The 12,608-nt window shown below is 43.5% G+C and overlaps 2 protein-coding genes across 43 annotated transcripts in view; one reads left to right on the top strand and one right to left on the bottom strand.

The window, feature by feature from the left end:
- Fignl1 (fidgetin like 1) overlaps positions 1–7,221 on the top strand; it is a 46,511-nt gene extending 39,290 nt beyond the window's left edge. For 2 of the 11 annotated variants that reach the window (XR_013042769.1, XR_013042770.1), the window contains 5 exons: positions 968–1,081; positions 1,186–1,259; positions 3,425–3,508; positions 5,074–5,284; positions 5,523–7,221. The gene's annotated coding sequence lies outside the window, so the exon portion shown is untranslated. Of the gene's footprint in view, positions 1–967; positions 1,082–1,185; positions 1,260–1,835 lie in introns of all 11 variants that reach the window. The other 9 variants (XR_013042761.1, XR_013042763.1, XR_013042767.1 and 6 more) reach the window with 8 other exon arrangements.
- Ikzf1 (IKAROS family zinc finger 1) overlaps positions 1–12,608 on the bottom strand; it is a 96,117-nt gene that overhangs the window by 4,192 nt on the left and 79,317 nt on the right. For 19 of the 32 annotated variants that reach the window (XM_076545999.1, XM_076546001.1, XM_076545990.1 and 16 more), the window contains one exon: positions 10,093–10,227. The exons of 4 other annotated variants lie outside the window; for them this stretch is intronic. In XM_076545999.1, the coding sequence (XP_076402114.1) occupies positions 10,093–10,227 (135 nt within the window). The remainder of the gene's footprint in view (positions 1–10,092; positions 10,228–12,608) is intronic. 9 more of the 32 variants (XM_076545996.1, XM_076545984.1, XM_076545983.1 and 6 more) reach the window with 1 other exon arrangement.

The following is a 12,608-nucleotide window of genomic DNA, read 5'->3' as shown; positions in this document are numbered from 1 at the left end:
TACATAGATGAGGTAAACGAGCTTCTGGGCAGCACATAGATTAATAGAAATGGGTTAATTTAAGTTTAAAAAAAAGCTAGCAAGAAACAAGCCTAAGCTAAGGCTGAGCATTCATAATTAATAGTAAGTCTCTATGTCTTTATTAGGGAGCTAGTTGGTGGCCCAAAGAAAACCCCAACTATAAATGGCACCCAAACATAGGGCATGTATTTTTACATAGGGCCTGGGAAAGCTGGAAAAAAAAAAAAAAGAAACCAACATGGCTTCCTAGTAGCCTGGTGCTCGTAGTGTACGGTGACCTGTACAGCAAGCACTTGAGCAGCTGGCGTGTTAACCAGAAACAACAGCTAAGTAAAAATACCCACCATAATGTGGGCACCAACTTCTTAGAGCTGAGGTGATTAAATGCAGCTCCCAGTTAAACTCAACTCTTGGTCAGGCCTGCAGGGCATAAAGCTCGGCTCTCACAGACCCAAGTTGGGTGGAGCCAGCTGTTAGTGCAAAGTCGAGCAGTGAGTTTAAGGTTGGGCTCATATGGTCAGAGAACACTACAGGTACACAGTAAAGCAGGTCCAGACAGGAAAAAAATACAAAACTCTCATTAGGTTACAGTTACAACTCTAATTAGTTTGAAAATGTGCGTAGGTGCTTAAGAAAGAAAAGAAAATGGGTATAGATGGTCATAGGAAAAAATAAATAGTTTGAAAATAGTACAGTCTTTAAAGAGAGAGTGAAGTAATATAAAGGAAAAAAGCCATGTAAAGACGGGAAATACACAGGGAGTCTATGGATCCTGTCTGGTGTTGTGTTGACTTTGAATTTTTTGAATGCTAATGAGAGAACAATAGCTGCTGAGAGACATAGGATTGTAACAGGGACTGCTGAATTAAACCAGCCTAGATACTTTAGGGATGTCTTAACTTTAAAATGGAATTCAGAAAACGAGGTTATGCTTTTGTTTCCACAGGAAATGAAAGGCTGTGGATTCCTTCAACGTTAGTAGAGATCAGGTTTGATCGGGGAGACCTCCTGAAAATTTTGATAATAAAGAAATAAACCAAGAAAAAAAATTACAAGACAGGTGATGTATATGCTAGTCCTCCTGCATGGGAACAGCTCTGAGACTGGACAACAACTGTTACAACTAGTTTTTCCATAACGTGACCATTGTCTCGGTTTTCTCAGGGTGCCTTGGAGATACTGTTGCCTCCAGACAACGGGGAGCGGTCTAGAGAACACAACACCCACACTCCCAAGAGGTGGGTGATTTTTGGTCATTTGGTGGGTTTTGGATATTTATCATCATTTTTTTTTTTTTTTTTTTGTTTTTTGAGACAGGGTTTCTCTGTGTAGCTTTGCGCCTTTTCCTGGAACTCACTGGGTAGCCCAGGCTGGCCTCGAACTCACAGAGATCCGCCTGGCTCTGCCTCCCGAGTGCTGGGATTAAAGGCGTGCGCCACCAACGCCCGGCTATTTATCATCATTTAGGAGTGATATAGGAATATAGGATAAAAAGACAACTATTAACCTCAAATATTTTACAATGGTATAGATTTTGATATACTGGTACAAATTTAAAGTTATTTTTGTTATACTGTATGTATATTTCTATTCTTATTTGGGGTGTTGTGCTTATATAGCTCATTTAAAAATGTAATGTATAATTAAGAAATGCAGATTAGTAGTTAGTCATCTATAGTAACCAAATTTATAGCTATATTAGGTATGTTTTCAAGGTTAAACAGATATATTTTAGATAGGTGACCTTCAAATGCTTCAGAAACCTACAGATATGGCATTTAAGATGTTTACTAACCTAAGGCTTTTCATGACAGTGAGACATGTCTACTCCTGGCAGCACCAATCTATTTCATAAAAGAATGATGGGCATCAAAGAACCTCCATACAGAGTTTGCTTTCATTGTGGCAAAGCTAGCCATTTGGGCAAGAAACTGTCTTTGCTTCGACAGCTGACCATCCAAACTGGACATGCAGGACACAAAGGAAAGAGACTGCCCAACTTTGTCAGGACAAGGTGGGACAGTCCTTCAAGATTCTTGTTTTGTAGAAAAGTCTGCCAGATACTCTAGGCCTGTAGGCTGAAGATGGATGCCACAGTGTTGCAGAAGAACCTTGGGTGACTGTCCAGGCAGCCAGATGTCTCTGTTGTTTTTATATTTTTGGAAGTTGCTTGCTCTGCACTTCCTGTTTACTCAGGTAATAGCATATCCTTCTGGGGTCTTTGCTGGAGTTGAAGACTAGATAGTTATAATTACAGTTTTCCTTAGTCATGAGAAGGTAAATTAGGTATAGAGCTTTGGACTCATCAAGATAAGATAGATAACAGAGTGATTTCTCCTCATTTGGCAAATGCAAAGAGACTGGATATTGTAAATGTAATTCTTACTTAATAACTGTTCTTATTGTATATAGTTTTACTGTGTTAAAGTCAAAACCTTTCTTCTTATTTAGAAAAAAAAGGGGGACATGTTGTAGAATATTTGTTTAACCAGGCAAAGATGTGTTACATTTGTTTATGCTGCATTTGTTTAACTATGTAAAGATGTGTTGCATTTGCATTAATTAAATACAATTAACCTGGGCGAAGAGGGACAGGGTTAGCAACGAGTGGACAGGAGGTAGCAGGGAGGAGGAGAGCCTGGGGGTTTAGTTGGGGCAGTGTGGAGGGAGAGAGGCTTCTGGGGACACCAGCTAAGAGAGGAAGTTAGCCAGGTGCCACTCTGTCTGAGCTCGCACCTTTTCACCCTAGCCTTTGAGTCTGGAGTTTTATTAGAACGATAGAGATTTAGGTAAAGCTACCTTCAGTGGCAGCAGCAGAGCCATTGTCGGGGGAACAGACTTGCCCCCAGGCTATGGCCTGAGCAGCTGGGCTGACAGTAGTTTAAAGGGCAGCCCCCACATAAAACAGCCAGCTCTCACCTTAGCTTTTAGACTACGTGAACTCTACTACAATCTGGACCTTTGATGTTGCCAAAGGCCCATGTTTTCAGGTCTTGTCCAACGTGTGGCCCATAAACCAGATGTATCCCAGTATATCTATGGATGTGCCTGAATCCATTTGTAGATAATAATGTCTTATCACAATGTCGAAGAAGCTTGGTGACTACCCAGGGTCATGCTGTCGGGAGTTCTGGACTCTTTAGGGAAGAAGGGCTGAAAGGGAAGACCTTAGATTTTGGGTGACTATATTCTCAAAGGAGATACTGAGACTCTGACCCTCTTATATTTTCCTCTTGCTTCATAACCACACGGCAAACATTTTTAGTTTTTCGAGACAGAGTTTCTCTGTGCAGTTTTGGTGCCTGTCCTGGATCTTGCTCCGTAGACCAGGCTGGCCTCGACCTCACAGAGATCCACCTGGCTCAAACATTTCTTATGACCTACTTATGCTTCCCTGCCACAGATCCAGAACACCAGGGCCAGTCTTGGAGAGGAACCTTTCAAAGCTGCAAATTCAACTTCTTTTTTAACAAGTTGAACATCTCAGGTATTTTTCTTCAGTGATGGAAAATCTGGCTAACACAAACCTCCTTCCGAGGTACCAGTGGGAGACGAGATTAGATCTGGCTTTGGGTAATTAGTTTTGGAGCAAATGTTCTAATAATGAAATCAAATGAATTTCTTTAGAGATTTATCTTCTAGCTGGGCAGTGGTGGCACAAGCCTTTAATTCCAGCACTCAGGAGGCCGAGACAGGTTGATTTCTGAGACTTTGAGGCCAGCCTGGTCTACAGAGTGAGTTCCAGAGCAGCCAGGACAACAGAGAGAAATCTTGTCTTGATAAACAAAACAAAACAAACAAACAAAAAGTTTTATCTGCTAAATGTTAAGTCTAATATGAACTCATGTCTCAGACAGCAAATTCATTCAAGCAATTGTTTACGTTCCTCTTGGCAGGCAGGGATAGCCATTTGTGGACCTTCTCGGTGATGGTAAGTGAGAACACATGAGGCAGCCTATAGAATCAGATGCAATCTTTACATTTCACCTCGAACCCTGCCTCCCTCCTCTTCAACACATCTGGCTCGACAGTGGGACCCAAAGGAAAGGCAGTGAGGACTGTCCCTATCCTTGGATGCACACAGCTCACAGGAGACACACACTCAGTAGTCATGGCAGACTCCATCCCCATCTGAGAAATCCCACGAGCACAGGAAGGCTTGCCTCCAGAGTGTCAGACAGGCATCTCACCTCATAAAGAGCCAGATGGGGGCATGAGCGTCTGTGTCCATGGCTGGGGGCAGCAGCAGTAAAGGTGCTGAGGGTAAAGGGAGCCTGGAGCTTTGGTAGGACAATGTGGAGGTCCAGGGGCCAGAGCTCCAGGAGCATGGGCAAGGTCCAAGTGGAAGCCAGGATCATATCCTGGAACCTTAGCAAACTGGATTTGTTTAAATACAAAGGGGAACTGGTGAAGGGTCTGAAGAAAGTGACCTACCCAGCCACAGTGAGACTGAAGAGGTACAAAGATGAGGGTGTACCTGAAGGCAGCTGATGAGGGTGGTGGCAGAAGATGATCCCAATGTCTTTCACACCGACATTGAGGTCATCACCTTCCCCAAACTCTTTATTTACAGTAGGACAAACTATTCCACAATTCATAACTCTACCCATAGTCCTTGAAAAAACATTAGCAACCATTAAATAGTAGGCCAGGATTGTGCCAGTTGTGTAGCTTGGTCTACTTGAGGGACTCCACGCAGTGAGAGCGGGGTCTGTCCCTGATGCTTTGGCAGGCTCTTGGGAACCTACTCCTCATACTGGGTTGCCTTGCCCAGCCTTAATACAAAGGGAGGAGCTTAGTCCTACCTCAACTTGACATGCCATGCTTTGTTGACACCCATGGGAGGCCTGCCCCTTTCTGAACAGAAACAGAGGAGGAGTGAATGGGTAGAGGCAGAGAGGAGGTCGGGGGGTAGGGGATGGGAGAAGAGGAGGGAGGGGAAACTTTGGTCAGGATGTAAAATAAATGAACAAATTTAATTCATTAAAAAAACGGTAGCCCAGGAATATATCCCACATGTTTCAGTATCTTTCTTTGCGTTGTGTTTCTTAGTTACTCCGTGTGTACCACATGACTCCTTGGTTTCATTGATTACATCATCAGAGCAGCACATCCTCTGACACTGGCACAGAATGGTCCTCAGACTAAAGAAAGCAAACGTGTATATGGCCAGTTACATCTTCTCAGAGACTGGACAGAACAAAAGCCCTGTGTGGTGGATGGTAGAGACAACAAAGGGATTTCTGTCTCCATTCCAGGGGAGGTAATTACGTAGCATTCCTAAAACCAAAGATTTTGTTCCTGTATTTTTTTTTTTTTTAAAATCAGGGTGCTAACCCATCTGGCTACATGGACAGAAGGAGCTTATTCTCGCTGCACTTGCATCTCGCTTGCTGCCGGAGCCTAGCCCTGGAGGAGGGTGTGGGCCCGGGGCCCAGTTCTGCTAGCTGTCGAAGTGTGTGTTCTCGCACCAAAGGTGGTGCTTTCCTGTTTCTCCCCAGAGTCGTGGTTCTGTGGTTTTCTAAGCAACCATTGAAGCCTGCTGTTTCAAGAACTGAGTTTCAACAACAAGTGGGTGTTGCAAAGAAAGCAACATAGATTCTAGATGAGCGTGGAGTGACAAATCTACCCGTAGAGTTTCTCTATTCATATGTGAAAAATGGAAAGCGACGAAAGTCTCCAGTGCCTCAAAGAAATCTATTATCTATCTATCTATCTATCTATCTATCTATCTATCTATCTATCTATCTATCTATCTATCTATCTATCTATCTATCTATCATCTGTCTGTCTGTCTGTCATCTACTACTATTTTACATTCATCTATTTACGAGCAAGGAAAGAACAGAAAGTTCTTGAAGGAGTTGCATGACAAAGCTTTGGGTAATGTCACTTCTAGAAACAGGTGGGGTCAGTAACATTTTCAGCATGCCCCCCAACCCTCACGCTGACAGAGAAACAGTTAAATAGGCTGATTTCTTTTTCCCCTTTTGTGATCATGGAGCTGAAAGCTCCTCTGGCAGGAAGTACGTGACCTTAGCATGTGGGCTGGCTCCCCTGCCTGGAAGCCAAGGCCTTGATGAGCTGTACTGCAGGGGAAGTGAAGCCCTGAGATGTCCCCTGTGGAGACAGGAGGCACCATCTGCTGGTTTAGGGCTTTAACCAAATCGGAAAAATTCGAGAGAGCTCTCAAAGGGAAACATTTTAAGACAAAAGCCACACTTTGCCTCACTTGAACTCCCCCAACACCATCTTTGGCATTCTTTCAGGATTTAAAAAAGTCGTAGTTCTCATAGGAAAAAGTCTCAGATAAAATGGGAAGAACATTGAAATGTCAATCAAGCCCCATTAGACCAAGTACAATGAGCAGGCTGAACAGAAATGTCATGGTTACAGTGAAAATATTTTTTGGCAAGAAAGGAAGTAAGACAAATCAGTAAGTCCATCCTAGGGGAAAAAAAAACCCTTAACTCCAGGAAGAGAGGAAATGTAGCACAATTATTTCATGATATGGAGTAAAAAAATTTTTTTTAGTTTTAGCTATTTTAATTTTTGGAATATGCAACCAGTCAGATTTAGAAAATATTCAAAGGCAATACTGAAAAAAAAAAAAGACAACAGAATAAAGGAAGACTTCAGATTCCAGGAAACAAAATGAAATTCAGTCCAATAAACACTTATTTCGTGAGTTAGAAGTAGCAAACACTAGAATAAAAATGACTAGAACTGGATTTCTGACAACGCAGTGTTCAAGAAGAACCGTGTGAGGAGAAAGGTAAAAGCATATTAAAGAAAAGAAAATCAGGCTGAACTTAGCATCCCAGCACCATCCAACAAACAATGTTATAGGCAATGGGGCATGCTCTGTCAATCTCGGAGAAGGAAGAGCAGCCCAAGGCCACACACTCCAGAGGGACTCCTCAGGGACAAAGGTGACAGGCAGACATCCTCAAACTCAAGGCAACGGTGGGGATGGAATGTCTACAGAAGGATGCCTGAATGTAAAGTCTCCTCGATGAAAGGATTCATCAAAATACACAGAAATGATACTGAGACGCCTGGGTCTGACTCTTTAACCTGTTAAAATACATGGTGGTGAATATCTAAACTATGTAAGAACAATGATTATTGAATAGAATGTGAATACTCTAGAGATGTACAGTGCAAAAGCAAAAAATAAAAATGATTCATAGCTCTTAATGTCTTTTACAATAAATACTTTTATTTTGAGAGTAATTCTTTTTAAAAAGTAGAATCCCCTCTGGGAATGAATATTTATTTGAGGATTGGTTCCACCTCTTAAAGTTTAAGACATGTTTAATATGCCATGGTCATTTGAGTCTGTTTCCTGTACATTAGCAATGTACAGGAACAGGTTAAGCACACAAACCAATACATCCATCCCCAGGAAAAACAGTTGGAATCTTTCTGAGGCAGCATCTTTGGAAGCTTCCAAAGCCATTTACTTCACATCTCTATATTGTAATCCACCTATTATTAATCCTATCCGCTGAAACACGCATGGCCGGAAGATATTTAAAATGATGTTCATCTAATTTAGTACTGGTAATGTCTGGATGTTAGATTTGGCTAACAGAAAGATGTCAAATATTTCCATCAAAATTCACAGTAGCTAGCTATCGTGTTAGTAACACAATAATATATTACCCTCAATGTGGAGAGGAGCCTTTGAAGGCCACCTCTTTCTGTTTAGAGATGGAGAAACTATGAGACAGTAGGGAGCCATCACAGGACAGTGAGAGGGAGGCAGGCAGACATGTGAGAGAGAGCAGGAAGGGGCACTGGTTAGGACGTGAACTGCCAATCACCTCTGGGGAACACCAGCAGAACACAGCTGCTGGGAGCTCTTCCTTGCACACTCACTTCTGCTCTCCTGGTCCTCCCGTTCCCACAATGCCACTTCCTCCTGGGTCTAACCTCTCCCCTGGAGAGTGCTGTCTCATCTCAGCTTTGCTTCATCGATTCTGTTGTTCCCTCTCACCCAGAAGCGTGTGAATCAAGGCAATGCCCATTCACCCAGGACAGCCATGGTAAAATTTCAGATGCTCCATTTGGCTTGCAGTCCTCCCAAAACTTTAGGTCATTAGTAAAGCAAGGGGTATTCTTCAGGTTCCTAGTCGGAAAGAGGAAGTCACACCCTGCCTCCTGAGGTCAGTAGCTCTTCACAACCCTTGAACACACTTGCTGCTTCATCTCGGCCAGTTTCCCTGGGCAGTCCATCAAACTCTCTCCACAATTCCAGTTCTCAGTGCCCGCCACAAGGGGGAGATAGGGACCCTGCGCCTGATACTGTCTAAAGTCTCAGCCATCCAGCCAGAAGGATTCCCTCCTCTGATCAGGAAACCAAGTCTCCTCCCTTGTTTCGGTTCACAAGCTCACATTTGCACAGACAAGTCCACGAACAAAATTTCCAGTAAGTGGTTTCTGCTGTGTCTTCTGACAGTCTTTCTTCCCCTCCTTCTTCCCATGAGAAACCTCTATTTAATCAAGATAAAACTGGAGTCCTCCTTGTACTTGTAAGAGGAAGGCTGTTGCCCAAGAACCTGATCTCAGTGTAGGTGCTCTGGTGTGAAGGTGTGTGTGTGTGTGTGTGTGTGTGTGTGTGTGTGTGTGTGTGTGTGTGTGTGACCATTTTTTTAAGTTCCATGTTCTCTCTAGCATAGTTTCCATGGGATATCCTTATCAGGGTGACATTCTTGAAAATAATTACACCAAACCCTGAACCCTTATTTTCCAGACTTGGTTTCGTCTTTTCTGCAAATGGCACACTAAGCAAGGAAACCCACAGTTTCCTTCATCAACCCCACCCTAACCTCCATTTCTTCCTCAGTAAAGCATCCTCCTCTTGATTGCTACCCATATTCCTGCCATCTCCTCTTTCCAGTTAATTCTGACCCATGCTGTATTTACATTCAAAGCTGCTGCTCCCACTGAGAACATACTCAAGATTTTTCTGTGATTCTGAATAAGACACATTGCACTTAATGGCAATCAAGACCATTAATACTATAGTCGAAGCTTCCTGGGACAACTTCACCCACTGCTTCCCCGTGGGTACTTGGACAAAGTTGGGAATACACCTGTCCCTCCATCACATCCCACTGGCCCTGTTCCAGACCCCGCCAACAGCATAGTTTTTTTTCTCCTCTCTGCCTAGACTCCATGACTCCTTTCAGTGTCTGTCTGGAGAGGTGCTCAAGTCTTGACTCTTTCTCAAAGTCCATCTCAGCTTCACAAACACTATCTCTTCTTTCCTGGACATAGCTTTCCTCTCTTGACCATGATCGTAGCTGACCTGCACACTGAGGGCTTCTAAAAGTTTTCACAGCTGTAGGGGCCTTTTATGCTCACCATTGCTCTATGGGACACATAAAGCATGGAACCCAGCTTGGGAAGGTTGATTTATCTTCCCAAGGTCATAGAGTTAATGAACACCTCTGTTCTGACCTCAGGCCTATCTCTGAGGCTAGAGATTTCTACTGAGGCACCTGCCTCAACTTTGTCCGTGTCCTTACAGTGTCTGCCCCAGCTGGTGGGCAGGAAACACTTGTCTATGTCTACAGTAGGCAACAGAGGTTCAAGGAACAAGGGCTCACTCTGCATTATTCCTCACAGTGTCAAGGACAGGTCAATGGTCAAAACAGCAATTCTAGCTGCAACACTCCATCACTGGAACTTCTGAGGGGCCGTTCTCTGTTCGGTTCCCACTAGCCCTCACTGTTCTCCAAGGGGAGTGTTGCACAGGCTTCCTGGGAAAATGTGAATTGAAGCTCTGTGAGGGTTGATCCACCTGTCATCAGAGTGGCCACAGAAACATCACACCAAGGGCTCCAGATGCTATGAAATCCTATCTAATTCCTGGTGAAAGGTTTCTGAGTTTGAAGGAAATTATTAGAGAAAAAACTTCAATATTTAAGAAATATTAATCTTATCACTTTCTTTTCCAAAAGGGAGATTTTTTCCTTTCCCTCTACTTTCAGATAATTTTCATTTGAGTCTAGAACACCCACATAGTTGTAAGTTAAGAGACAGCAAACATTTAACTCTTACCAAGAAATTTCTGAGGCATAGAGCTCTTACGTTTGGCGACGTTGCTTGCCAGTCTGTCCAGAACAAGGGACCTCTCTGCTCCTATCTTGCACAGATCTTCTGCCACTTCACTGTGGTTAGTTTCTTCCTTAATGACTGAAGTCAAAGACAGTTAGAAAAGCTAGTTTAGACATGCTTGCACTTCAAGATGCTGCTGTATCCAGTATCAACCTCACATTAGTAAAGTGCCAGCAAGAGCCTACTTCTCATCTTCCGGCAGACCCAGGGACTAACTACCTAACACCCCATCCTCCACCTATTCAACCCCACAGCAAGCTACTTGTCCCCCATCCAAGGTTGGACAACAGAGAATTAACTGTGTCACTTGGGAGGGTCCTTTCTCAAGATTGCCTTAACCAACTCTAACAATAACCTTGAGAACCAAAGATCATCAGGTCTAGACACGATCGAAGGGTCTGAAGTCACAACTGTATAGGGAACAGTTCCCACCCACACAGCAAATTTCTAATCATCACACAGGGTAGGGAGCCTAGCAGTCATGAAGGGAAATGCAGAAATATGGGCTAGTTCAATCCATCTCTCTCTCTCTCTCTCTCTCTCTCTCTCTCTCTCTCTCTCTCTCTCTCTAAAGATTTATTTATTTATTGTGTGTATAGTGTTCTGCCTTCATGTACCCTTTCATACCAGAAGAGGATGCCAGATCTCATTATAAATGGTTGCGAGCCACCATGTGGGTGCTGGGATTTGAACTCTGCACCTCTGGAAGGTCAGCCAATGCTCTGAACCTCTGAGCCACCTCTACAGCCCTGATCTCCTTCTCTATAACAATTCTTCCTATCCCTTAGTGAAGGTCCAAGCCTGTCTTCTGCATAATCTCACCCAGCTGCCTTCTAGTTTGCACGGGAGGGATTTCTGTACTATAATTCCTTCATTCCCCAAAATGCACCCTACTATTTAAGGAGCTGAGAATGTAAAGTGATCAGCTCCCGCTTTTTAAATCAGCTCTTCCAACACTGTTTCTGTCCTGTGCATTTTCCTTCTCAGATAGCTCCTGTTGATTTACCCTAGCTTTATCCAGTTCTATGCTGGCTTATCTCCATGTTCTTCAAAAGAGTTCCTTGAGCCAGGGCTACATCTTCATGTAACTCTAGTCTTGCCAATCTTCTGATTTATTTTTTTTTCAGATAGATTTTATAATAAATGACTACCAAATGCTAACGAGATGCATAAAACAATTTTTGTGTTTTAACCATGCCTAGATTTGGGAGGGTGTTCATGGATGGACCAACTCTCTCTCCTTCTTTCATCTTCTACATTTCTTCCTTGCCCAGGACAACCAGGTAGCTTTCTGCCCCTTACCCTGTACTCTTCATGCCAACAGCATCCCTATGCATTTTATATCTTCACTGCCATTGTGAATGCCACTTTAAAACCTGCATTTCTAGTTGAATATGACTTCTGCATAGTCTTTTAGAGGTGGATTATAAATGCATCTTGTTAAATAGCTCAACGTTCAGCCCACAGTCTGATTAACTGGAGGAAGTACAGAAAGTCATAAAACCTAATTCTGAAAGTCATCATACATGTGCTCTATCAAGCTAATATGCTCATTTACATACATGTCTTTCCTTCTCCGTGAACTAGGCTCAGTCACCAGCCCAGGCACCCCATCTCTCGGGTGAGACCATACCATACCTCTGAGCCCAACACTTTTTCTCTGTCTTTTGTGAGGCCCAGGGGAAAGTTCTTTTGTCCCATGATGATATTAGCAGAGTGTAACAGGTGACCTCAATCATTTTACTAAAGAAAACTTTGTTCAGAAAAACAAACTTTTTCTTACATCTCTCGAGCTAGGCAGTTTTTACTCAATGGGCTCAATGTAAATAAGACTGGGGAGTTAATGAAGTGACCTGAGGGACATGGAGGGTCAGGAGAGGGAGGTGAACAAGAATGTACAGGTTTATTGGCAGGACTTACACTAAAGTTCATTTCTGGAGCCTGTCAATGCCAAGGTTCTTAACCCAGCACTCACTCCATGTCTACAAGGTAGGTGTTGGAGGGGTGAAATAAACATGGCCTTGGCAGCTCCAGTTTGGAACTGGAGTGGCCCACAAAGACCCAAATGTTGGAGTCCTGGGCTCTAGGGTGATCCAAGTAAGAGGTGCTGGAACCCTTGAGGGTGGAGTCTTGGGGGAGGTCCTTAAGTCACTGGGATCTGTTCTCAAAGAGGAGCATGGGTGCCTAGCCTTTTCTTTCTCTCTTTTTTCCTGGCTTGTGAGTATATCTCCCCCCCTCTGCCCTCCGCCCCGCTCCCAGGCAGGGGATTTCAGTGTACCCATGCTTCTAGCATGGTATGCCCAAAGCAAGGTAGCCGACCAACCATGGGCTGAAATCTTCAAAATTCCAGGGAGAGTTGTCTTCCTTTTATAACTGGTTGTCTCAGACACCCATTACAGCGATGGAAAGCTGGCTGCCACTGGCTCAGGGGTCTATGATCGTCTTGTGTATCTTAATGT

This window comes from Peromyscus maniculatus, chromosome 10, assembly GCF_049852395.1.
Source record: "Peromyscus maniculatus bairdii isolate BWxNUB_F1_BW_parent chromosome 10, HU_Pman_BW_mat_3.1, whole genome shotgun sequence".
Lineage (NCBI taxonomy): Eukaryota > Metazoa > Chordata > Mammalia > Rodentia > Cricetidae > Peromyscus > Peromyscus maniculatus.
The sequence above is the reverse complement of the archived record's forward strand: the minus strand, read 5'-3'. Positions and strand labels throughout refer to the sequence as shown.